At 38.8% G+C, this 25,342-nt stretch overlaps 4 protein-coding genes across 12 annotated transcripts in view; 3 read left to right on the plus strand and 1 right to left on the minus strand.

Annotated features, from left to right (window-relative positions):
- The window catches only part of LOC143146389 (uncharacterized), a 104,437-nt gene extending 95,306 nt beyond the window's left edge, over window positions 1-9,131 (plus strand). For all 5 annotated transcript variants that reach the window (XM_076310645.1, XM_076310642.1, XM_076310640.1 and 2 more), the window contains one exon: window positions 6,555-9,131. In XM_076310645.1, the coding sequence (XP_076166760.1) occupies window positions 6,555-7,019 (465 nt within the window). In that variant the 3' untranslated portion in view covers window positions 7,020-9,131. The remainder of the gene's footprint in view (window positions 1-6,554) is intronic.
- LOC143146390 (uncharacterized) lies at window positions 6,900-14,646 on the minus strand. Its single transcript, XM_076310646.1, has 4 exons — window positions 13,757-14,646; window positions 13,127-13,184; window positions 11,615-12,886; window positions 6,900-7,069 (listed from the first exon to the last, which is right to left on the minus strand). The coding sequence occupies exons 1-4, from the start codon at window positions 13,900-13,902 to the stop codon at window positions 7,016-7,018; spliced, it is 1,530 nt and encodes a 509-aa protein (XP_076166761.1). The 5' UTR covers window positions 13,903-14,646; the 3' UTR covers window positions 6,900-7,015.
- A 5,550-nt stretch (window positions 14,647-20,196) lies between these two features.
- Window positions 20,197-24,461, plus strand: LOC143145689 (vesicular integral-membrane protein VIP36). 5 transcript variants are annotated; one of them, XM_076309307.1, is made up of 8 exons: window positions 20,197-20,409; window positions 20,684-20,799; window positions 20,979-21,176; window positions 21,260-21,431; window positions 22,008-22,174; window positions 22,260-22,323; window positions 22,405-22,562; window positions 24,327-24,461. In XM_076309307.1, exons 1-7 carry the CDS (start codon window positions 20,295-20,297, stop codon window positions 22,554-22,556), a joined length of 984 nt encoding a protein of 327 aa, XP_076165422.1. In that variant the 5' UTR covers window positions 20,197-20,294; the 3' UTR covers window positions 22,557-22,562; window positions 24,327-24,461. The 5 variants fall into 5 exon arrangements, with proteins under 5 accessions (XP_076165422.1, XP_076165420.1, XP_076165421.1 ...); XM_076309305.1 differs by lacking the exon at window positions 24,327-24,461 and adding an exon at window positions 22,847-23,569; XM_076309306.1 differs by lacking the exon at window positions 24,327-24,461 and adding an exon at window positions 22,850-23,569.
- Window positions 24,188-25,303, plus strand: LOC143146111 (histone-lysine N-methyltransferase SETMAR-like). Its single transcript, XM_076310123.1, has 4 exons — window positions 24,188-24,252; window positions 24,316-24,715; window positions 24,781-24,827; window positions 24,901-25,303. Exons 1-4 carry the CDS (start codon window positions 24,188-24,190, stop codon window positions 25,301-25,303), a joined length of 915 nt encoding a protein of 304 aa, XP_076166238.1.
- The last annotated feature ends 39 nt before the right edge of the window (window positions 25,304-25,342 follow it).

Consider the following 25,342-nt stretch of genomic DNA (forward strand, 5'->3'; position numbering starts at 1 on the left):
ATTGACAGAGATGACGATGACTCTGACGATCTTGATTAATGTAAAGTCGCCGATTAGCGATCATTGAGCAACAACGATTACACTTTCGACGATTATCAAATTGGTCATTTATTTACGATAGATTGTACATTTTGTGGAAGACTATCAAATTACTACTATTATAATTCCTTTCGGTAATTAATTATAATATAACAATTATTGGCCAACTCTACGCAAGAAGTGTACACCTGTACAGGGCAGCGTGTGTTTCCCACGTTTTCCCCGTAATCGTAACTCGAACGTTCAAATTTTCGAATCTACTTAATATTAAGTGTTTGCAATTACCCCGTGACGCGGGCACCGTAAGAGAAACACGCCGCGGGAAATTGTACAGGCAGGGAACTTTATTAGCCAAAGTCGTGCCGTAACTTTACAAGTTCTTATTACTGCAATTCGTGAAGCTAATTAATTCCCATACGCAGTGCCGTGTTTTGGTACGAACGTTTTACGACAGCGTAGAAATTTGCAACGACGGCCTGTTTTTGCGGAGTGTGCCATAAATGCAGGTGGAGGTTTCGCATAGATTACAAGGTTTGCCGTAATTCGATAAAATGATGTTAATTTTGCGTATCCAGGGATATTTTAATTTACTCAATTTTCTAACGCATTTCGAGGTCCTTGAGAGAATCATTTCCCAAAATGTCTTTCGGTCAGTTGGTTGAATTTTATTTTCATTTCTTTATTTTTCTTATTTACTTCGTTTCTTCCATCTAGTGAACCGCGACTTTTAAATTGGAAAGAGCCTCTGCGATCAAAGAATCGTTTGTTGCGAACCTTTTTTTTTCGACAGCGGAAAAGACTGAATTTTTTCGAATTGTCAATCATCGCGCTACCATGTATCGGTTGGTCCGTCTTTCTTTTTTCCATTTTTTTGGTTATTAACTTTACCACGATGTACCGCGATCGTTATCAAAGCGCGTTCGTACATGACTTTGTTCGTGCTCGAGCACGAGAGAAATTCGCGGGGATGAGAATTTCGCAAAAATTGATCCTTTGCAGCTGCACGGTACCCTTACATATAGAAAGGAGACAGTATTCGAGTTATAAAATGTTCCATAAATTTCTTCTTGTTCGAAAGTGTAGCCATTGGAGGATCATTGTTACGATTTTTAATAAAAATCTCAAATATTCAATTTCGAAAACTTGAAAACCGTGATCGAGTAATCTGAAACATTTTCTCGTAACCAGAGCAGATGAGGACGACACTTTGGGTGTTGGTTGATCGCTCGAACTCAAAATCGTGATATTTTGCAAGTAAATTCACCGTGAAGGAAATCCTCGTTAACCGTTGAAACAACGTAACCTCTCGTTGCTGGATAATATTCCAACGAACGGTCGAATTAGTCGGTTCGCGTTTCGGATATTCGGTTCGAAAATAATGCACCCGGAAGTGAGGAAACCCGTCTAGCGCTCAATTACGAAGTTGTGCACTCGGGGCACACCTGCCCCCCATTTGCCATACCGTGGAATTGTATTTACTCGCTTGTCGTCGAAGCGAAAACGGTTCTCGTCAAAGGTGGCGAGAACCACAGCGCGGGAATATTGGTGCGACGAAATCCCGTATGCGTGTGACGTGTTGGAAATCACGTTTCGCGAGGAGAAGAGATCTATGGTATATAAAAAAAAAAAAAAAAAAAAAAAAATATAAATTGAGAGGAGAAAAGGTTTTTTGAAAGTAAGCCCTCGTTTTCGATACAAATAACCCCCGTAAATTCACGCGGCCGAGTAATAAACTCGACTACCGCGATCATCCGGATTTAACACCCCTGAATTTTTATTTATGGATTAGACGAAATCGATAGTTTATCCAACGGGTACCAGGAGCGTAATTTTTCGTGAGAAATCACTCTGTTCGCTGTTACGGCCAATAATTCCTCACCCTGTGCGGGTAATTTTAATTTTATCGGTATCGTGTAATAAAAGTTCTGCTCTCCCCTAAATTTACTTTTACAGGGTTACAGGTTGAACTCTAAAAAAAAAATGATCAAACTAAATGTCACCCAATTTGATAAGAACTGACCGAATAGCGAGAAAATTGTACCATCTTCCGTTGAAAAATATCTAGGGCGTCTCCCAAAAATCTGGTCAGAGTGACTTGAAAAAGACGAAGTCAATATCGTAATTAGTTTCTGAGGAAACATCTTGTAACGCTTCGCACGAATCGTTCTGTACGTTAATACCGTAGAAGGTAGTAAGATTTCCAAAATAATTTCCACTCGTGTCCTAAATGTTAACAAAGAGCAAGACTCGAGAAAAGGATGTAGACACTCTACATAGAGGACGGAACGATTTTACGAAACGAGACGAGAGAAAAAGACGAAGTTTAATGGGACGAGTACACACTAGACAGCCCCGGGACGTGAATAAACACTTATCCAACACTTGCTCTCTTGCGGCATTCAAGCTGCAAAAGACCCAGTAACGAGAGTACTCCTTCAAGGGGACGACTCTTGTTTCGTGGCGCGATTCGAGTCGAGCGTCTTGCTTCCAACCGTGAAACAAGAACCAGAGGGGGGACACATCTTTACGAGGGGGTCTCCTGAACCAACACGAACCATCTTTTCGTAAAACTCTGAAACTTTGACTTCTCCTGCTTTCGATTCAAATAATTTCTACAACACGAAGAAAAAAATAATTTTCCTTCGTTCTTTCGAACGTCCAGAAGACTCCCTTATTTTCGAGTGACTTTTTCTCGCGACGAGATCCATTCACCGACCGAAATCGAGTTTCTTCCTCTTCGAGACGCACGTCGTTATCAGCCGAACGAACTCGAGGAAGCTTGAGAACGATTGTTCGACACTGGCTGCTATTTCGCAGCTGAGACCGAACGATTTGCTCGCTGCGAGCTCGCGGCATGACTATGCGGGGAAAAAAAGCAATTTCGCCGCCTTTCCGTCCCTCGTCGCGCGGGACAGAAATGAACCGGCGCGCAATTAAGGAACGAAGGGACAAATGAAGTCCGAGCGACGAACAAGGGACACAAATTCGCCAAACTGGAAATTACCTAACTCCGCGACTGGCATTGTACTCCACCGGCGAGAAACCACGGGGCTTTGTTCGACCTAAAAATTACCACGAGCGTCGACGGAAAATTTATGCCAATCCCTTTACAATATCGAGTAACAAAATCCAGAAAGTTACAGCAAAAAATATTCCTCAGTTTGTGAGAAAAAGACGACACGATTTTAATTATTTTAATCTTCGTAAAAGCACGTTAAAATGGAAAAGGGACAGATCGCCCCCCAACCCTCTTGTAAAATACATTATTTTTGATCGTTAAAACTCTGTAAAAGGAAATCCAAAGGTACATTGCGTAGTATTATATTTTACGGGGCAATAACTTTAAACACAATGTCGGTTAGCAACTAACGTTTAACTACTGGTTATAACAATTGCGTAATAGCGACGCTTATGGGGTGCAAAGCGTTGACTCGAGAAGTCAAAGTGAACAAAGTTCGCGATAAATTCATTCCTAGAAACGTCGACGTCTCTTCGCACAAGTTGGGAACGTTTACACGAGTATAACGTTCCTGGTAAAGATTTCATTCGCCGTTTACAAGCGCAAAGTTTTACCAGGGAGATCAGAATCGACGTAAAAAGCCCCGTGCGTAGATACTTTTGGTTTTCGATCGAAGCGTATGAGAGGAAAATTGAAAACGCGCGAAATCTCGAGAGCGAAGCCATCTTTTATTACCACTGCTAGGATATCGAATCGTCCTCGTTTAATTTCGACCAGAGGCAGACGGTGAATTTTGAGCGTAATTCTATTTAAAATTTAAAGTCAAAGGAAATGGTTTTCAAGAACATTTTCGTGCATGCCCCTACCGAATTCTAACAGACTTTTAATTTCCAATCTACTCGTCGCAAAAGCCTCCGATTTAATCTTTGGTCGTGCATTTCAATTTGGAAATCCCGTTGATAATTCCTCGACGCAGACCTTGAATATAATCCAATCCCGTTTCGATACTAACTGCGGTATGCTTGATCCCATCGCTAATACACACGTATAGCCAAAGATTATTTTTGCCGCCACAACTACCACCTGTCTCCCGACCGATCGATCGACCATTAACGTCAAAGCTGTCGCGAGGGGGTGCCAAGGGTGCACTTTTGCGATCGAGTGTACCCGGCAAGTGGCAGAGGCGCTAGTCCGTCAGCCTGGGGGGCTATTACTTTGCATACATACAGGTACATCTCCACACACCGGTGTGCTCGAGAAATCGATGAACTAAAATAAATACCTACGACCGAAGCTACTCCGCTCGCTCTCTCTCTTTCTCCTTCGTACGTTGTCCGATGCGCTGTGTCTTCTTCGATGACGCTCTCGCTTCTCCTCTTTAACAGGAACAGTCGAATCTTTCGAGGAGCCGATGACTCGCGATTCGTCTCTCTCGTCGGTTCGTTTCTTTTCTTTGTTTTCTCTCTCCAGTTTCCCTGCATCTTCTTTCATTTTTCTTTTTTTTTTTATTCGTTTTTCTTTTTATCAATCCAGACCCCCCAGCGAGCAACTTTCTCTCCGAACACCGCGAAGCTTTCGCGCTCGGTAGAAGAATAAACGGCGCTCGGTTTATGGCGTGCACACCGTAGACAGCAATGGAAAAAAGAAGGGAAAAAACGTACCGACGAAATAAAAACAGGAATCCCCCGACTCGAGAGAGAAGGACAGTAACAAAGCGAGTAGAGCGTGAAACATAGCCCATACGTGCGGGAACTGTTCGACTCGTAACGGTATCGCTACAACGGTTAGATAAAAGCGAGTTGGGGAGCAAATCTCTGAGCGATTCCCTGCCCCCCCCCCCCCCATTTCATTGTGCAGGCTCGTGATTAGTTCAGGGGCTCCCTGGAATAATTAAGGGGTAGTTTGTCGCGCAAAGAAAGTCGACTTTTTTTTCTTTCAATTGCTTTTTCGAGAAATCAATCTTTGAATACAGAAGTGAAAACTCGTAATTATTTTAGGGGGCCTCTGGAATAATTAACGGGGCATTTGTTTTCTGAAAAAAGTGTTTCGTTTTTCCATCGATTGTCTTTTTGTACAATCGGTGACCTCGAAGCCAGGAAAAGAAGTCTGAATAAACACGAACTCGTGTATCATTAATCTCGGGGTTACAAGACGTTTTCAATTATGAGCCTGCAACGGCATAAAAGAATTTATCGCGTATGTCGTGTCTCGATGCAAATTATCGAGTATGTCGTTGGCTCGAGCAGAGTAAACACGATACAAACTGGTACTACGTAGTAGTAGATAAGTCGTGTCATTCGACAGCAATAGCAGGAGCTACTGCTTTGTCGGTTATTATCGTAGAGTTATTCTTCGTTTCACTTTTCTTGCAAACTTTAAACAAATTTCAAGTCGCGAAAAACTTTCGAGCCGGACCGAGAGGCGCAATTTCTTCAAAAGGAGAACAGAAACGAAGAGAGAGAAAGAATACGTTTTTAATGTTTCTTATCGCGAAACCTTGGTCGAATCCGTCATAGACAGGAAATTGAAACGCTTATCGCCACAAGTCAAGACGTCACGACGGTAAACGTTCCGCGCGGGACGACGGAAAAACCGCATGTTCCGTCAGCGTCGAGCATGGGAAACGGAGGAAGTTGAGCTTTCCTTTTAATTGGACGAAAAGAGCAGAGAACAAACGTGCAGAGAAAATCCCCTGGATTATTTCGAAACAGATTCTCCACGTTGGTCGGTCGCTTTCTTTAAAAATAATTTAACCGCGAATCGGGTACCACAATGCACAATAATGTAGTGCAACCGCACTCGTATATACGAAGAGCTCGGTAGCCCGCGAGTTAATCGACGTCCAGCGCGATAATTGAGCGACAATCTCGTCGAAAGCTTTCGCGGACAATTTGCACCGTGAAATTTTTTTCATCGAACCGCCGAAACGACGAAACGGACCACCTAGAAATTGGTCCCGCCCTCTGCTCTCCTCCGCATCTCCATGAGCGGCGAGATCCAATAGACGATGGTTCGTTTCGTTGCGTAAATTAAACAAAAAATATATATACATATACATATATACGTACACGTATGTACGAGATACCTTTCGTTCCGCGTAACGCTTCGAGGTACAAGACCCGTAGGAAACGATCCCGTAAAAAGTACGCGTCAAAGCGAAACCCATTTTCCGTCGTGAATAAATCATAGGATTATCAAAGCGGATCCCGCCTAAGTGCCGAGTCTCTGGGGGGTGACTTTCGCGTCTCCCGAAGAAAAAGAAAAAAAAGAAGGAAAATCTCGCCGACTCGGAAGACCGAGACTACCCCGGTTTTCTTCCCAACTCGTAAATCTGTCGGACGCGGGAGATCGTTCCCAGACCGAGCTTAGCGAAGCTACTTGACCCAAAATCGTACAATTTTCGCTGTTCACCCCTCCCCCCTTCTAATTTCAAACATACGTGGGTGGTTTAGGTATAAATAAATACAAGTATCGGTTCGATTTATTTATTTTACCGCTTCTTTTTACACGGAGTGCTAATTCAAGGTATCTCTAACTTAAAATTATCGGTTCACAGCTCTCCTGGCGTCTAGCGGGCATGATTCAGACATCGAGATACCTGGAGACCCTCAAGGTACTGAACGGTGCTGGCGCTGCGTCGCAGACGGCGATACCGGGGCTGGAGGAATGCGTGAAACGGCAGTTGGCGACTTCCGGTGCCGAAACCGGTTCTCGCGAGGTCGCGGAACAGGTGGTCAGCCAGCTGGAAAGAACGCTGTACGACTTTCCGTGTCTGCGGGGATGCGCCGAGGTCAAGTGCTACGCCACTGCTTGCTCCAGTTTGGCCTGGGCCTGTCTGGCGCGTGCGACGCCATTGGTCCTCGACGTGGCGCAGGCTCTGGAATTCAGACGAGAGGTCCACGTCAGACACCATGCCTCCCCGGATCCCAACGGCACCAGGATCAAGACCGTCTTGTGGCCAGGTCTGAGGGAAGGCTGTCAAGGACCTTGCCTCCATCGGGCGGTCGTTCTCACGTCCTAACTCCTCAACCGATGACCCTCTTTGCGAAAACATCTCCGTCCATGAGCATCCTGGCATGCATACCAAGTGTTTTCAACGTTTTTTAAAATAAATATATATTATTTCGTCGACAGGGAGATTTTACCACTCGAAATAAGACAAAAGTCAAGAATAACAGAATCGCGTCGGAAGCATCGTTTTTTAGAAAACAGCATTCGAAAATCGATAAGATATAGACCGCTGTAATCGATACTTGCCTATTAACGCGTATAAAATCTCCCTTCGTTTTTTAACCATTCGAAACTAACATAATTTTCATTGAGTTCTCACTGCGCGTGACACCGACGCGAACATCTACGAACAGTTCTATTAGGTCGTCACCGTTCGAATAAAGACTACAGCGTCCTTCCACTAACCGTGACCAGTCTTTGAAAGCGACACTCGAAATCGATCCCAGAGAACACCGAGCGTATTGCCAGGAACACGATACAAGCGGTACGAGTCAACATCCGGTAGCCATACCGAATAAAATGCAATGTAAAATCGCGCGTTGATCCGAAAATCGACTTTTTGCAGCGATCCAACGAACCGCGTGATCGGGTTAAGGGTCGCGAATGTTGGTGGTTAAATAAATGGTTCGAACGGAATCGAAGCGAAATGAAATCGTTGAAAATAGTTTCGTAAGACTCCGTTACCTAGCGGACCGAGCGAACTAATTGAAAGAAATCGATGGACGAATTAAAAGGATCGAGAGGACCGATGTCTACGCCATTGGCTGCTCCGATTTCCACACGCGCCTCGTCGTGGTCTTGAATTTCCCAAGGGGAACTGGAATTACATTTATACTCAGCCTTATGTAACAGAAACGCGTCGCGCTCTTTACCGTCGCGAAATAGGGTTTTAGAGTTGCCGGGCGTGATGAGATTCTTTAAAACCGCTCGGATGAGATATCCGAGTTGTTTCCCCGAGTCACAGGATCTCGCCGGGCCGGGATTAAGTTCGCGGGAATGAAAATAAGAGAACCGAAAATCGCGTCGTTTAACCCCCGACTTATCAGCGATAGGACCGATACGAAGCAATTCGACCACAAAGTGGATATTCGATAGATTTTCGTATCTGATGTCTCGTTCAATGTGCTTTCGATACGTCCGTGAAATATTTGTATCGGACGTTCCGTATCGTTGAAAATATATTCCCAATCCGAAAGGCGGCGCTACCTCTGAATAGGAACGGTATCGAAATCTCGAGTACTTGGTATCAATCGTCGATACCAATACCGTTGTAACGAATACTCGATGGATACCGTACGAGTGAGCATCGTTGCTATTGTGCGTGTATCGATACACGGTTCGCGCGTAGATTGTAATTTACGAGGTGTATCGTTGATATTGATTCGGTATCGTTCCCGCTGCTGCTATTTGCCCAGCTACGAGCTTCCTAAACGAGTAGTCATCGCACGATAATTAACTCGAACGCGAGAGCATACGATACGTTTACGTAACGCTATTATTTCGACGATGCGTATTTTATTCCGGTAGGTTCTCCGCCGGCTCGTACATGCTCGTGCTGTTCACGTTCAACGCTAAAAAGTTCCCCAAAACTCGTGAAACTTTTTACGCGGCAGATGCTGCTTCCCTGCGGTCGCGAAGAAATTTCCGCGACATCACGGACGAAGAATCGTGTTAAGTTTCTGTCCGATGGCTGGCCACAGATGCTTCGAGAATATCGATACGTCACAGACCGTGGGACAGGTGGCGTAACTCGTCCCGAATTCTCGTGGCCCGAGTCTCGTATAAATATCGCCCTCTCCATTGTCCTCGATCGCACACACGCGGTAAACCGGGAAGAAATTGTCTACCCATGACAATCCCCATCGACGTCTCGTGTGTACCACCGAGAGTAATAAGATCGTTCACGAGGTATAAATTCGACTACAAATCATCCCCATTTCGCGGGTCGAGGGCTCAATTCGCTCCAAGAGTGGAGTAATACTGGGTGTGCTTAACTGTATAATTAAGAAACCGGTGAGAAGCAATTAAGGGCGATTTTGTTCCTTGGTGCGGTATCATCTGTACTTAAATTCGAGTCGCTGGGATTAACACTCGCGACAAATAAACGCTATTCGTAATGGCTCTCGCAGAGTTTACTTACGCTTTTTTCAGTTCCCATAAAACATACAAAAATATTAACACGTCTGCGACACTTTACGGATGAAAACAAATAAAATTTCACATATTTTTTTTTTTTTTTATTAAAGAAGACAGAGAGAGAATTTATCGAGATTTATTTAAAACATTCTTTAACATTTCTACGTACACGAATGAGTGTGTGTGTGTGTGTAAAACTAAAAAAAAAAAAACTATAGGGGTTAACCATTATTATTCGGGGAAAATAGTTTTGCAATTTTTTGAAAATTAAACCGAGTCTTAACACGGGGATATAAAACTCGAATACAAAGTTTCATTGAAATTCATTCGCACACGTAGTTACATACGCACATTCGGACAAAATTGCTATTTTTTAATAATCGAAAATCAGGCTGCCTCGAAACGTGCGTTTCCGTGAAAAGATTAGCTCGAAAATTGTCTCGATTGCTGTATTAAACGATCCCTTAATTCGGAGAACGGGCAGTGCCCGTTGACGCGCCGGGACACTAGAAAGAGAAACGATTTTCTCTCGAGAGACACGTGGGACGTATACGAGGAAGTCGGTAATTAACGCGCGGGCTTGCGATAATTCTTAACGAGCCAGTGACGAGGCATCCGGACGAATACAAACACCGAGCGTTCCGGGACACTAAGCTCGCAAGGTATGTAACTTAATTGCCAATCCAACGGGCCTTTGACCAGATAGCATCTCAGAGTAACTGACCGACGAGTCGAACAGGCCGAGGTTAAAGTACCATAACGGGTGGTCTCGAGTTTCCAAGATTTATTATAAATCTCATTTTCTATATACATTTTTCATACATCGTGTTTTCAACTCTTCTTCTACTTTATCGTAAAAAGTATAAAAGTACGCGAAGCACACACGCGCTTGGTCTCGATCGATTTCAACGACAACCACGTGGAAGTACGAAATGTTCCTTCCGGTTCGGGCAAGAGTTGTTCCATAGAAAGCTTAAAAATACATTTGTGTGTGTGTGTCTCGCTACAAGAAAAAAAAAAGAAAAGAAATGAAAAGAAAAAGCGAACTCGATAAAATTACTTGCATCGTAAAAAAACTACACTACTCGATTTGTTCGACGAATTCCCACTTTTTCAATTGTGTTACACGATTTCGTCGAGCATCGAATGTTTACGTCTAATCTATCCGTATACGCTTTGATTTCACGCGTCTTACAGGTTTCTCTACATATGTTACGGTTAACATAATCTGTTTTCGACGACAAAGAGGCAACGAGTGACGAAAAATTGCCTCGAGCAAAAGCCCGAGGACAATGTCCACTAAATACGACTATAAATTTCAAAATGTTTCGAAATGGAAAAAGATTCCACGTAATAATCTACGTGGACGAGTTTACCGCGTTTCGTTGCCCGTATTTCGTGCATTAAAACGTTTACAGACGAAAAATATTTCGTAAAAATTTACTCTATTATAAATAAGTAGCAAGTAAAATGTCATTATGGGAAAACTTTACTCCGTATAGGGATTTCTGTCTCTACGACGATAAGCAACTTCTACGCTTGTGATAAATAGAGATTCTTTACGACAATCTTGATTCTTCGTTACCTTGTTTACCGAAACAATAGACCTACTTCTTCACTGTTACGAAAGTATCCTAAAATACGTTTACACGTACCGTGAGACTATGAAAAATATATAACTTTACAATTATATACTTGCAACATGAAACGAATCGAACGTGTAAGTTACTTACCGAGAGAGTCGATCGTTACAAATCAGAGCGTACTCGTTTGGAAAAATATAAATTCGTCGATCCAAACCGTAATGCAACCCCTCCAAATTGACCAAGTAATTGCCGGAATATTAACGAGAGGATCTCCTCCCGTTATGCTTTCTTATAATTACATTCTGTCGTTCGTATAAAACATACTCGAGTATTAATGACAAGTATAAGACATAGTAAAGTAATACATATAGTCAAAGTTTAAAGGTTTAATCGTTACGAACGCGATGTCTTTTTGTAAATGAGCCTCTGTTGTGTGAAATTGCACGGGGTACGTTATTATAAATACATGTACGTATCTCGTAAGAGGGATTAAAAACGTTTCGCTAACATAGATACGTTCCGTAAAACTGGATCACCAGCGTGTACGATTTAAAAAAATTCGTGATAACAGAAACACATGAAGATGGATCATTGAGTCAACAGACTTTAAGTCAACGATTTAGGTAACGCTTGTATCCAAATTCTAATTTGTCAATACACGTGGCATGGCACAGGGACCGCTTTTCTTCGCGTGCAAAATTTTTTATATATAGATATATAATACATATATATATATATACACATATACATATATATATAAAATATGCATGAAATTTTATACATATATATATACACACACACACATATATAGGCATATATATATAAAAACTCTCTTAATAATTTACATGATGGTGCACCATTTCTTGGTGGAACTTTCGTTTACCGATGTGTTACTCTCGTCGTTCGTAAGATCCAGTTTGCTGGTTTGAAATTTCAGCTCCGATACCGAAGTGGAGACTTGAATAGGCCTGCGTAGTCCTTTCAAAAGGCTGATCGACGTGTTCAATAAACTGTTCTCCGACTCTGTTTTCTGTTTCTTGGTGGACGAACTCCAGTCCTCGGTCTCGTACTTCCGCTTTCTTTCGTTTGGGCTGCCATTGGTAGTGGAAACCATGTCCGATAGACCGGTAGTATAGCGCAAGATTTTGAAATCCTCCGTTTCGTCCGGTAATAGCGACGTGTTCGATGTATTTACGAACATGGAGTTGTTTAGAGAATACCTGTGTTCGCGTATCGTGACGTGACGCATTCTATTGAGCGAACGTCTACCGGAAATGCTCCTCAGTGTCTTGCCAAAAGATGTATCCTTCGGTGATTGAGCTAGCGTATCGTACTCGGTGTTACTTGCCTCGAATAACTTCGTATTCTCTTTCATACAATCGTTCAACTTGATTTGCACGTCTTTCAACATTATGGAGGAGTCGTACGAAACGAACGACACGTCCTTGATGTTCCCATCCTCCTCAGGTTTTTCCTTTTCTTTCTGATTGTCATTCTGCGACGCTATCTCGGACACCTCGGACAATTCTGACGTCGTGGATTCCAGAATGTCCACCGAATAGCTTTCTGTATCGGTTTGGGATTCACTTTGCACATCTTCCTTCTCTTGGATATCGTTTTTCGATTCTGGCTGTACAGAAGGACATTCCTCTTTGCTATTGTCCTTTGTATCTGTATCGTTTGACTTCTTTTCCTCCTCATCCTCCTCCACCTTTGCAGGATTGTCTTCAGATTCAAAACTTAACGTCAAATGGATTTCTTCCGGCTCGCTGATCTCTTTGGTTTCTACGATCTTATTGGAATCCTTTGTTATCTCTTGTTTTACAATTTGTTCTTCTTCGACTATCGATGATTCTTTAATTGTAGCATTCTCCTGTTCCTTAGAGTCCGGGAAGTGTTTAAGAGAAACATGATCAACACGTTCGTCTATAATTTCCTGATTCTCGTGAGAAGTGTCTTTCTTTGCATCTTCGTTCTGTATAATTGCATCAGGCTTAACCTCTGCCTCCTCCGATTCTGGCTGCATATTTTCAAATTTCGATTCCACGCTTTTATCGGGTACTACTATCTTTTTTTCTTTAGAGCTGCCAGGTGGTCTACCAACCAACTTCTTGGCACAATTCAATTCAGATTGTGCCGGTACATCAAGTTTACTCTGTAACAAATACATTATTTTGTAATTGAAGAGAAAAAAAAATTCTACAATTTCTTCTAATCCTATTGAATGCAATCGCTTTTTAACACAATTTCTAAACACAGAGATACATACAAATCGGACCACCTTATAGATAAGTATGTGCTCGGAAAGGTTGGATAATTCGAATAATTTAAATTTAAAAGTATTTAAGACATTACTAAAGTATCGTTAACAGCTTTCAAAAGCCATCGAACTTACTTTGACGCTTTTCCTTTGCTCCGATGGTATTTTTTTTGGTATGGTGCTCAACTTAGACCTGCAACAGGAATATACAGACGTTCAAAATCGCTGAAAGGAAATCACACGCGTATTTATAGCTAATTTCCACGGAGTAAGAAATGCCGGAGGTGATGAGAGGTACTAATTTAAAAAAAAAAAAAACTTGACATAGCAGTTAATCTAATGTTTCTCGTTTACATCTCTCCGATATTTGCACGTTATTTCACGTTTGCCCATTCACTCTAAAGCGTTTGTTTCATAAATTTTCGTTGTCTTCTCGAACTAATGCAAGACGGATAACGTAACGCGAAGTATTTGAAAGAAATTGTAACAGAACAAGACGCGTCTCGATATACATGTTAGGTTCCAAAAATCTTGGTAGTTATCTTCCACTGAAAGCGAGTGACATTTGCCCCGCTTTATCCTCGGATATTTTAAAGAAAAAGAAAAGGTCGTGTACGCGATCGAAAAGAAAGATAATCCGGGCAGCATCGCGTCGATTCACACGAACACTCGAAATATAGAATCGAAGCTAGAAAAATGAACGACCGAATGGAGAATAACTGTGGATGACTTCGCTGGTTCGTTGGGCTGATTGGTTTTACAAACCTGTTCGAATTCTCGGAATCGCGCTGTCTCTTGTGCAAGTTTGTTTCAGAAGCTTCTGACGCCGCGGTCGTTGCCTTGAGTAGTCTCCGATTGTACAAATTCCTCTCATCGCCCCCAGGGGCCGCCTTCTTTGGCGTCTTACCCATGGTGTTTAGCGTACGTTTACGTACGTCTTGCCCTGCCTCTATGTTAACTCTCGTATTACTCTTTCCACGCCCTTTCTCCTTAACTGTACAAATACTCGCCCCCACGTATACCCGACCAATCCCCCGTGTACACCGTTTAGTTACAGAGGATCGAGTAAATTTATCTGTACCTTGCTTCCGCTTTTACGTATATCAATATATTAGATCGTTTTCTCTCTATCTTTCTCTGTATTTCGGTTTCTCTCACGCAGATCACTCACAATATTCCGCGATACTTTGAAAATAATAAGGTAGTGATAAGCACACAAATAACGGACAAACCGTTATATCGGTGTAACCGAAGACTTAGCATGCTACGTGCAACGCTGGGGACGCCATGTAATGCGCCGCTTCTCAATTCTCCGGGATCGTAAACGCACGCGCCAAGATGCTTTCGAAACGAACTGCACACGCTCGATAACCCGTGTAAATTTGTCTGTGAATACGGGAATTACCGATCTCGGGCGAAGCTTTTGTAATTGGGAAGAGATTTTTACGTAACCGATCTTACGAAGATACGCCTTCGCGGAATGTGTCAAACGTTGTGCGACAGCGTACGGTGCACACTTGCGCGCCGGCACAATGTGTTTCCGCACTCCTCGTAATAGCGATAAATTCCGTTGATAACAAACAATAGGAGAACCGAACGCGTATGCATGCAACGAAACACTACCGTTGTATAGCGTTCTTTCGATGCATACACGGGACGCCAAAAACTTTTCTATACGTCACACAGATACATAGATTCTTCTTGATATGTGATTGGTAGAAAATGGTTAAATGCCTAAAGCTGATTGGATGAGAGCTACAGAGCAAAGTTGGTAGTATAAAACACCAAGTGAAAAACTTGTCCAGTGTTCGCGAGAAACAGAGTTCGGCAAACAGAGCCTCTTCTTTCTCTATGACGAGAAACTTCTAATTATCGCACGACTAGCTAGATGGCGCAGTAACATCATGGCGTACGATTAAACTGCACCACATTTTCTACAAAAAAGGGAAAAGTGTATCTCCTCTATAATAGTACTTAAAAATTAATCAACATTTATTTCTCTGTCGACTATTCAATACCAATGAAAATCAAAGCTTAATTTTTGGATCGATAATTTATTTACGAAGAAAGTTTATAATAAAATAGTTCATTTGCGGTGAATGAATAAACTAATCTTAAAACTATTCTAATAGTAACAACGTCATCAACGGTAGTCCTGCCAAACTTGTAGAAAAATAGTTCCGATTTCTACCACAAGATGATGACACCAACTTCTGTAAACTGACACTCCGGAGCGTAACTAACGTATATTCGCATACATATGTATAAGTTGCATGCATCGAATTCCTTTTCAAAACATCAGATCTAATAAGACACACTTCATGATATTTGATCATTAGATTGATCAACTACTCTAAATATTAAAATAGGGTGATTTTTAACGAAATTATAGCCATTTTGCGAACCCTCTGCTTTTTCAGCCCTTGCGTCTCGTTCGTTACTCGGGCACCGTAGCAACCTAGAATTCAGACAGTCACAACTTTGTTAATACTGAACGCAGACTATTGTTACGGTAGTCAAATTAGAGCTTGAACCTTCCGCTTCGTTTGCACTATGGCCCTTTTCATGGTGGTCTACGGTGGAGTGGGAAATCGCCACTTGAACAGGGTGTCAAATTCTAAAAGTTGCAAGTATTCGAGGTGGAGTCTAGTTCATAAAAAATTTTGTTGGTAAATTATTGGTCACAGTATCCGATAGGGCAATCATTTGCTCTTCGAATGAGCCCAGAAACATTAAAATCGGGCGATTTTTAACGAAATTATAGCCATTTTACGAACCACCAGCATATTCGGTTGTTTCTTTCGTTTGTGGCGCCATCTGTGGCTGCTGGCTCAAGTTTGTCGAGGAGTGATTCCTCATTGGCTCGACAGATGGCAGATAAAGGACTATATTCGCTTTTTTGCAGCACTAAATCGCTTTTTAGCATGAATAGACATGTAATTAGAGAATTTGGAGCGTTAAGAATATATTAAATCATGTTACAGAATCGATAGCATCTGAATCCCTACAATAATGATTCATTATTTCTTATTATATATTTCAAAATTATTTCATCGTAATAAACTTAAACTGAAATATAAATCTAACAGCCCAAAAGCACAGTTTATTAATTATTCATAGTGTTTCCAACAAAGGCTTGCAAAATCGTCCATAAAAATTATTTTGTTGCACGTATTTATAGAAGTGGCGCCATCTGCGGCTGTTAGGCCAAGTTTGTCGAGGAATGATTCTGATATGTGTCGCCAGATGGCGATTCAAGTACTTTATTCGCTGTTTATCAGTTTTAATCGCTTTGCAACATTAATAAACATGTAATTGGAGTACTTGAAACGCTAAGAATGAATCGATTAGTGTATCGAATCACTATCTCTCTTATTAATACTTTACTTTTAGATCGCATCACCAACAATGCTGTATTTTATAAACACTTTAAAAATTCGGACTATATATTGTTGATTGACATAAATACATCTTTTACATATGTCAATAACAAATGACTAGTATAAATACATCGATCGATTCAACCTGAGTTTCTAAAGTAAAATGATTATATGTTTGTTTATGTAACAATACTATTTAAACCTGTTAGAATATACATGGTGCTGCCGTCTAGTGACATAGATTGACATTATTGCCCGACAAACTTGGCCTAGTAGCCACAGATGGCGCTACTCTTATTATACGTGCAACAAAATCATTTCATTAAACAATTTTGCAAGCCGTTGTTGAAAATTCTCCGAATCTTGTACAAATTGATACAAGGTATAACAGGTTGGGAAACCTGAATTCCCGTCATTTAAGACGTGTATTTTATTTTCGTATATATTTTGCCTATATACAGACCATTTATAAAAATAATCGATAGTAAATTCGCATTTATAGTAATCGATAGTCTTCTCGATTCTGTGTCCGATGTGTTGCATAATTTGAATACCTATTAGTCGGGAATTCATCAATATTCCAAAATTAATTCACGGAAATTCTTGGAAAATATATCTTTCGTGGGTGAAAAAATTTCGCAAAATTTCTCAGAAATAATAGCACAATTTTACTAATGCGTGACATTTTAATACAAGCAAGGAGTATTAGAGGTAATCGAGGAATGCAAATGATTCTGACATCGTGTATTTTTAATGAAACTTTTCTTTTATCGAAACGTCTTATATTACAATTATAAATCTAATTTGTAAAACTTATTATTTCAAATACCAAGAGATCTGAGGTTGTATTCCTGTCTAGACTTTTACGAATATCGAGTAAATTGGTAAGGATTAAATAAATATATATATTAAACAAATATTTCTTTCCATGTATGGAAACTTTATGTATATAAGAAACATGTCAGTAACGATCCTTCACTTCTTGACTGTATCGAAATTAATTTCTGAAGTTAATTATTAATTTGTAATGCATTAGTGAGATATATAAAAAAACATTCACATTCGAAATACACCGGAATATTAATAACACAATTCGCTTCAGAATAACAAATGATTGAAATTGTCGGTCCCCACAGATTTTGCAATATTTTGCTATCTATTTATCATAACTCTTAACAATAATCGTAGGATCATTCTTTAAACAATTATCAACAATGTCCTAGTATAAATAATGGTTTAAAAGCCATCAATTTCTTGAAATATTCGCTTAAATCGAACAAATAAAATCGAAGTAACGGTAAGTCACCTTCTCGAGGGTATAAATAGAACCGCCGGCTGCCGAAAATTTCATTCGCCCGGGAGCATCCGAGGCGGACGGAGCTCCTTGTGTGGGGCACGTGGAACCTCCGGACGAGGGTGGCCGACGCGGATACGCGACGAATCGGCGCCGACCTGCGCGAAGGAAGTGCGTGTAAATGGAGATCTATGTAACTCCCATACATTTCAATAAATTCATTAAGTAAAACATAACTAGCATTTTTTCTTTTCCCACTTTATTTCCACTCCCCTACTCCAAGAATTTGTAACTTTAGCTAAAATTTTTCCGAAAATTCTCAGAAATGACGTCATTTTCCAGAAATTCCGAAAATTCTCAGAAATGACGTCATTTCCAAGAAATTTGGAAAATTCTCAGAAATGACGTCATTTCCAAGAAGTGGCACGATATGAATACCTCCTCGCACATCATGTTCTCCTGATACCAAAGTCCCGAAATCGATGAAAAATTTCAGCCAAAGTACAGAAATTCGTTTAAAGTTCGCGCCTCGGGGAAATTCTTGGAAATGACGTCATTTCCAAGAAGTGGCACGATAGGAATACCTCCTCGCACATCATGTTCTCCTGATACCAAAGTCCCGAAATCGGCGAAAAATTTCAGTCAAAGTACAGAAGCCCGTTTAAAAGTCGCGCCTCGGGGAAATTCTTGGAAATGACGTCATTTCCAAGAAGTGGCACGATAGGAATACCTCCTCGCACATCATGTTCTCCTGATACCAAAGTCCCGAAATCGGCGAAAAATTTCAGCCAAAGTACAGAAATTCGTTTAAAGTTCGCGCCTCGGGGAAATTCTTGGTAATGACGTCATTTCCAAGAAGTGGCACGATAGGAATACCTCCTCGCACATCATGTTCTCCTGATACCAAAGTCCCGAAATCGGCGAAAAATTTCAGCCAAAGTACAGAAATTCGTTTAAAGTTCGCGCCTCGGTGAAATTCTTGGAAATGACGTCATTTCCAAGAAGTGGCACGATAGGAATACCTCCTCGGATATCATGTTCTCCTGATACCAAAAGTCCAAAAATCTGAAATTCTCTAAAAATTTTGCTCGAAATTCAGACTTTGGTATCAGGAGAACATGATGTGCGAGGAGGTATTCCTATCGTGCCACTTCTTGGAAATGACGTCATTTCTGAGAATTTTCCAAATTTCTTGGAAATGACGTCATTTCTAAGAATTTTCGGAATTTCTGGAAAATGACGTAATTTCTGAGAATTTTCGGAATTTCTGGAAAATGACGTAATTTCTGAGAATTTTCGGAATTTCTGGAAAATGACGTCATTTCTGAGAATTTTCGGAATTTCTGGAAAATGACGTCATTTCTGAGAATTTTCGGAAAAATTTTAGCTAAAGTTACAAATTCTTGGAATAGGGGAGTGGAAATAAAGTGGGAAAAGAAAAAATGCTAGTTATGTTTTACTGAATGAATTTATTGAAATGTATTGGAGTTACATAGATCTCCATTTACACGCACTTCCTTCGCGCAGGTCGGCGCCGATTCGTCGCGTATCCGCGTCGGGACACCCTCGTCCGGACGTTCCACGTGCCCCAGACAAGGAGCTCCGTCCGCCTCGGATGCTCCCGAGCGAATGAAATTTTCGGCCGCCGGCGGTTCTATTTATACCCTCGAGAAGGTGACTTACCGTTACTTCGATTTTATTTGTTCGATTTAAGCGAATATTTCAAGAAGTTGATGATTTTTAAACCATTATTTATACTAGGACATTGTTGATAATTGTTTAAACAATGACCATACGACGGTTGTTAATAATTATGATAAATAAACATCAAGATATTGCGAAATGTGCAAAGGCGAATGGTGGCGGTAAATATTTGTTCAAAAAGCGATTGTTATATATATATATATATATATTTATTGTAGTCGTTTGAAAAAAAGCTTTAAAATGATTTTAAAACATTGAATAACTATTTAAAATGTGTGACCCTCTTAGATGCAGCTATTATTATATTTCTCTTTAATGTCTTATAATGTCGACAAATTCAAAAATCTTACAAATTGTGACAATTAGAAATGCATTATAAATGTGTATATCGTATTGCATTTCTCTTAAGAGAAATGGTTATTAACGCAAAATTGTTTATCTGTAATTGGTTATAAAAGTAATTATTAAAAAGTTTTACATGCATGCATACTTGTTGCACCGCGTATATCTATATAATACAAGATTTACAACTTAAAAACGCGTCTTATTTACTTAATATCTTTTGGGAAACAATTTCTTTCCAGGAAGAATCAGTAAATCATTTGAATCATTTTCTTATTACATTTTTGTGAGCATGGTTCATAATACCGCGCAGTTTATCTGCAACATGATAGGTCTGTCGTCGTTACATTTGAAGAGCAGCCCTGCGTATTACCGTTACAAATTCCTAGATTTCGAAGGAACATTTTAATCTTTCTACTGGCTAGATTGTTTGCTTGAATAACTAGCTAATTTCAGTGTCAAGGATAATTCGATGATGATTTGGGTAGTACATTTTGTGGATTGCGCGTTGTAATGGTCTGGCAGTTCAAAGTAAAATTTAGTATTAGAAGTTATATTGTTGCATTCGTATAATATACATAAAATGAAAGTGATATCGTGTTTCATATTGATTACTACTGTTTCGGAGTTAGTAATCGCAGAATGGAATACAAAAGACTATTTAAAACGAGAACATTCATTGATTAGACCGTATCAAGGTTTGTGAATTTTGGATCGTTTTTCGGTATTTACATTGATTAGTCTAAAATCTTGTGACGTGTAATTCTTTCTAATTTAAATTAAATAAGTATGCCTTGTATTGTATGATCTAAATACAATAATATATTACAATGATACGAGTTTAAGGTTATTTTGGTGAAAGATACAAATTTTTCATATTTATTATGTTTCTGATATGGAAAAGTCTTTAAACCACTACATAAATAATTTTAATTTAGTCTTATATAAACTTATATATTTATTTATGTTTAGGGTCTGGAACAACAGTACCTTATTGGGATTATTCAGGTAGTACAATGGTAACAAATAACTACATAAGATTAACATCAGATGTACAAAGTAAACAAGGTGTCATATGGAATTCTGTTGTGAGTTTTAAATTCTTTTGGAAATACATGTAACAAAATTATAGAAAAAATTTTTAAACAATCGTATACTTGATACTTATAAGCCCAATGTATATCAAACTGTTATTTTCTTAAAGTCAAAGGTCAACATTGAATACATAAAAATTCATTGAAACTGTTTCTTTAATTTGTTTATTTAGCCGTGTCATGTAAGAAATTGGGAAATACAAGTTCATTTTAAAGTTCATGGGAAAGGAACAGAATTGTTTGGTGATGGTTTTGTCATTTGGTATGCAAAGGAAAGAATGCAAATGGGTCCTGTGTTTGGAAATCAAGATTATTTTCAAGGATTAGCTATTATTTTAGATACATATAGTAATCACTATGTTCCACATAATGTATGTTCAATGTAAAATAACCGAGAACTAATGCAATTATATTCTATAGAGTAAAACTGACAAAATTAAACTAAGCTGCTTAGGTTTTGCAGCATCAGCATCCATATATTTCTGCCATGGTCAATAATGGTTCTTTGCATTATGATCATGATAGTGATGGAACCCACACACAACTTGCAGGCTGTGAAGCAAAATTTAGAAATTTAGAACATGATACACACATTGTTGTGCGATATGAAAGAGATACATTAACTGGTAAGTATAGATAAATATAAAACAGAAATTTCAGAGCATGAAAAAAGTGTTATTGTACAACCATCAATATTTTTCAATAATAACTTTTTTACTTATAACAATAATTTAATGTTGGCTGAGTGTTTGTTGTCTAAAGTAACCATAAGAGTGTTAAACATGTATTTAATGTGTGTGTAATGTCTCTGAAGTAGATGAAAGATGCTTGGGATTATTTTTCATGTATTTATATCATTCTGTGTGGTGTTGTACAAATTCATATTACAGTAAGGTCTTACCCTGAGGCCTCCTGGCTTACATCATGGAGTGCCTCCACTTCAACAAGTGGTATTTCCATCTTATCATTCATTATTTATCATCTTTTTGTTCTTTTCTTTGTGTAACATTACATATTAATATTCATAGTTAAATTAGAATTATGAATTTAATTCTAATTTAATTTTTAAATGTTAACTTTCATTTTTTATTTATATGAAGCATGGATTGAACGTTATCTAGAAGTAAATATAGAAGAGTATATATTTAAATTGATTCAGGTCTTTGTGCAAGAAATATTCTAATAGATTTCTTCCGATACAGTTTCCACAGACTTTGCAAATAAAGCTGTTTGGAAGGAGTGCTTTTCTGTAAAAGACATAAAGCTTCCTACAGGCTATTACTTTGGAATCTCTGCGACAACAGGAGATTTGTCAGACAATCATGATATATTATCAATACGCTTGTATGAATTAGATTTACCAGATGATGTAAGTATTCTTCTTGAACACTCTAAAAGCTTTTTAATATAGTTTTATTATTTTTTTTTTTATAATGTATTGTTATTAATTTTAGCCAAAAGATCAGGAAGATAGATCTAATATTTTACCTTCAGCTGCGTTTTATAAAGATCCACGAGGTAATCTAATAAATAGTGACTGACAGTTATTTCAGAAAATTTTTTACTTATTATAAAAATCGTTGAATTTTTTTCTTACAGAACATATAGACGATCCAAAACAATCCACATTAAGCAGAATAATGTTTTTCTTCTTAATGCTCGTCAGCGCGCTCGCTATAATAGCCAGCGTTGTAATAGCTATTATGTGGTATCAAAAACATCAGGAGAACAGTAGGAAACGTTTTTACTAATTTGTGGTATGTTATGAACTATTCTACTTTCGAATTTCTCGTTCATATCGGATGTTCTTTCTCTGAAATAAGGTGTAGACGTAAAGTGTTCATAAGACTGTTTCTTTGGATATTAGTATAGAAAATAATGGTTAATATATCAGCCATTATTTCCGTTTCAGGAAAAATTACTTTGGCAAAATGTTTTAATAAAAAATTTTATATATATATATATATATATATATATATATATATATATATATATATAAATATAAAATCAAACAATTACAATAATGTATAAATTGTTGCAGCAGTTATAAGGCGTGTCGAATTATACTATTACTCTGGTCCTAATAATGATTATCGTGCATAGTACAGAGTTCCTTTACCAAAGTTTTCATGCCCTTAAGTTGCTGCAATGAAACTTGTAGACTTAAGTTCAGTAAATGTATATTGTTGAATTATTCTCATAAGGGTTAAACAATGTTCTGATACATTACAAGTCCATAGTTTTGCAATAGGCAAATTATGAAATTGGAAATTAATTTATCATATATCAACACATCAACACTTTTCTACGAATTAGTTTAAATCGAAAAATGCGATGGTGATCGTAACAAATGATATTTAAGAGTAAAGTGTAGAAGAATAAGTTATTCATAGTAAGTCTGGGACTTGCAATACTTCAATGGAACAATACACGTGGATAGGGTATCCGATTTGAAAAACGAACTCTTTAGAAACGATAATCGATTTCTATAAGAGAACATTTTGTCGCGCTTTGACTTATCTTTACATACATGAATTCAATATGATTGAAAAGACTTTATTGATGTAGATTTTATATTTGTACATAAACAAACTGAACATTATCAATATGGAATAGTTGTAGAGTGGTTTCATACTGTACAACTCTTTTTTTATACAAAAACCAAGATAAAGGGAACCAAAATCTCTAAATAAATAACTTTCTTGCTAAGAAACGTAATATTATCATTTGTCAAAATAATGTACGTCATTTGTTGCCAAATACAAAATAAATATGTATTGAATTATATAAACAAAAATCAATTTTTTTTTTTAGCAATTTTAAATTAAAAAGAAACGAAAATTAGATCGCATACAAATTTATAAGATAACATTTTAACGAGATATTTAGTGTAACAATAATTTTACTTTTTAAAGTATATTTTATTATAAATAATAAAATTATTTATTCAAACAAAAAACATCAAGGCACATCTATATTTGTCTTTCATTTCAGCTATACTTTTACTATTGTCCTGATATGACATGTAGTATAACTGTTTCCATTATTCTAGACATTTACATGACTTTTAATTGTTTATGCTTTTATAGTCTAGACACTTAACACTGATTTAACAGTGACCTTTAACTCCTACACATCGTACATATACATATATCTTGTATCAACGATATATCTATCGTTGTAGATGTATCAACCTTAAACGGGAATCGACTTTATTATTTATATGCAAATGATGTTTCTCATTAAAATTTAGCATTACAAAAATGATGTAATATTTTACTGTTGTGTTAAAATAAGATCAAAGAGGTTCCACCCCTTTTGATTTTCCGAAAACGGAATAGAAAAATATTAAGCGCATTTTTCTCTATTACTGGCAGTAATAATGGGTGAAGTAAAAAGTTTTAAGCCTTTTTCGTTAGACAGTTTTACTGAACCATATCTCACGATGTATACGTTGCATCTTGTCATTCTATACTGCAACTTAAAGGCGACATAACGTTTTAAAAAAAGTTCTGTGACAGTTTTGTGTTTAGTGAATCCAGGTGTGTTAGAGCGTTCCAAAATGGAGGTAAAAAAAGAGAAAATTCGATACATTCTTCAGTACCACTACGACCACGGGGAAAAAGCGGAACAGGCGGCCAAAAAAATTTGTGCTGTTTATGGACCCAATACAGTATCGAATGCAACAGCAAAGCGGCGGTTCCAACGCTTCCATTCTAATAATATGGACGTGGAAAATGAGACACGCTCTGGTAGGCCAATCATTGAAAATGTTGATAAAATCATGGAAATCGTCGAGTCAGCCCGGCATGCGAGCACTTATTCCATTACCCAGGAACTGAAGATCAGACAGAAAACCGTTTGGAACCATTTGCATAAGGCTAGTCTCAAGAAGAAGCTCGATATATGGGTGCCACACGAATTGATGCTTGCGATTCTTTGCTGTAACGTAACGAAATCGATCCATTTTTGAAGTGGATGGTGATTGGGGATGAAGAATGGGTCACATACGAGAACAACAGGTGAAAAAGATCGCGATCCTAGTGCGATAAACCGGCCTAAACAATCGCCAAGCCCGAATTAACGACCAAAAAGGTTTTACTGTGTGTTTGGTGGGATTGGAAGTGAATTCTCCACTATAAGCTGCTCCCATCGGACCAATCATTCAACTCGGACCTATACGGTCCGGTGTTATGTTCCATCAAGCAACGCCAGGCCACACACATCTTTAACGACGCGCCAGAAGCTCCGAGAGCTTGAATGGCAAGTTATATCGCACCCACCGTATAGCCCAGACCTGGCACCAAGCTATTATCACCTTTTCAAGCATTTGTCAAATTTTCTTGGTGGTAAAAGACTGGGCTCAAGAGAGGCTTGTGAAAATGAGCTGGTCAAGTTTTTTACCGATAGGGACGAGGACTTCTTCAATCGCGGAATTACGAAATTGCCTACAAAATGGACAAAAGTTATCGAACAAAATGGCGCATATTTGATCTGAATCCGAAAATTCTAACTTTGTTAATTTCATCGTCGAAAT

This window comes from Ptiloglossa arizonensis, chromosome 4, assembly GCF_051014685.1.
Source record: "Ptiloglossa arizonensis isolate GNS036 chromosome 4, iyPtiAriz1_principal, whole genome shotgun sequence".
In the NCBI taxonomy this organism is placed as follows: Eukaryota; Metazoa; Arthropoda; class Insecta; order Hymenoptera; family Colletidae; genus Ptiloglossa; species Ptiloglossa arizonensis.

What these genes read in the sequence shown, in the direction of transcription:
- LOC143146390 (XM_076310646.1), bottom strand. Translation starts at nt 13,902, where the DNA reads ATGGGTAAGACGCCAAAGAAGGCGGCCCCTGGGGGCGATGAGAGGAAT. An exon ending in AGCAAAGGAAAAGCGTCAAA is followed by an intron (nt 12,887 to 13,126) that starts GTAAGTTCGATG and finishes TATTTGTTACAG; the next exon opens with AGTAAACTTGATGTACCGGC. An exon ending in ACGACGAGAGTAACACATCG is followed by an intron (nt 7,070 to 11,614) that starts GTAAACGAAAGT and finishes TATGCATGCCAG; the next exon opens with GATGCTCATGGACGGAGATG.
- LOC143146111 (XM_076310123.1), top strand. Translation starts at nt 24,188, where the DNA reads ATGGGTGAAGTAAAAAGTTTTAAGCCTTTTTCGTTAGACAGTTTTACT. An exon ending in AGAAGAAGCTCGATATATGG is followed by an intron (nt 24,716 to 24,780) that starts GTGCCACACGAA and finishes CCATTTTTGAAG; the next exon opens with TGGATGGTGATTGGGGATGA. An exon ending in GTCACATACGAGAACAACAG is followed by an intron (nt 24,828 to 24,900) that starts GTGAAAAAGATC and finishes ACGACCAAAAAG; the next exon opens with GTTTTACTGTGTGTTTGGTG.
- LOC143145689 (XM_076309307.1), top strand. Translation starts at nt 20,295, where the DNA reads ATGAAAGTGATATCGTGTTTCATATTGATTACTACTGTTTCGGAGTTA. An exon ending in ATCACTATGTTCCACATAAT is followed by an intron (nt 21,177 to 21,259) that starts GTATGTTCAATG and finishes TAAGCTGCTTAG; the next exon opens with GTTTTGCAGCATCAGCATCC. An exon ending in AATTAGATTTACCAGATGAT is followed by an intron (nt 22,175 to 22,259) that starts GTAAGTATTCTT and finishes TATTAATTTTAG; the next exon opens with CCAAAAGATCAGGAAGATAG.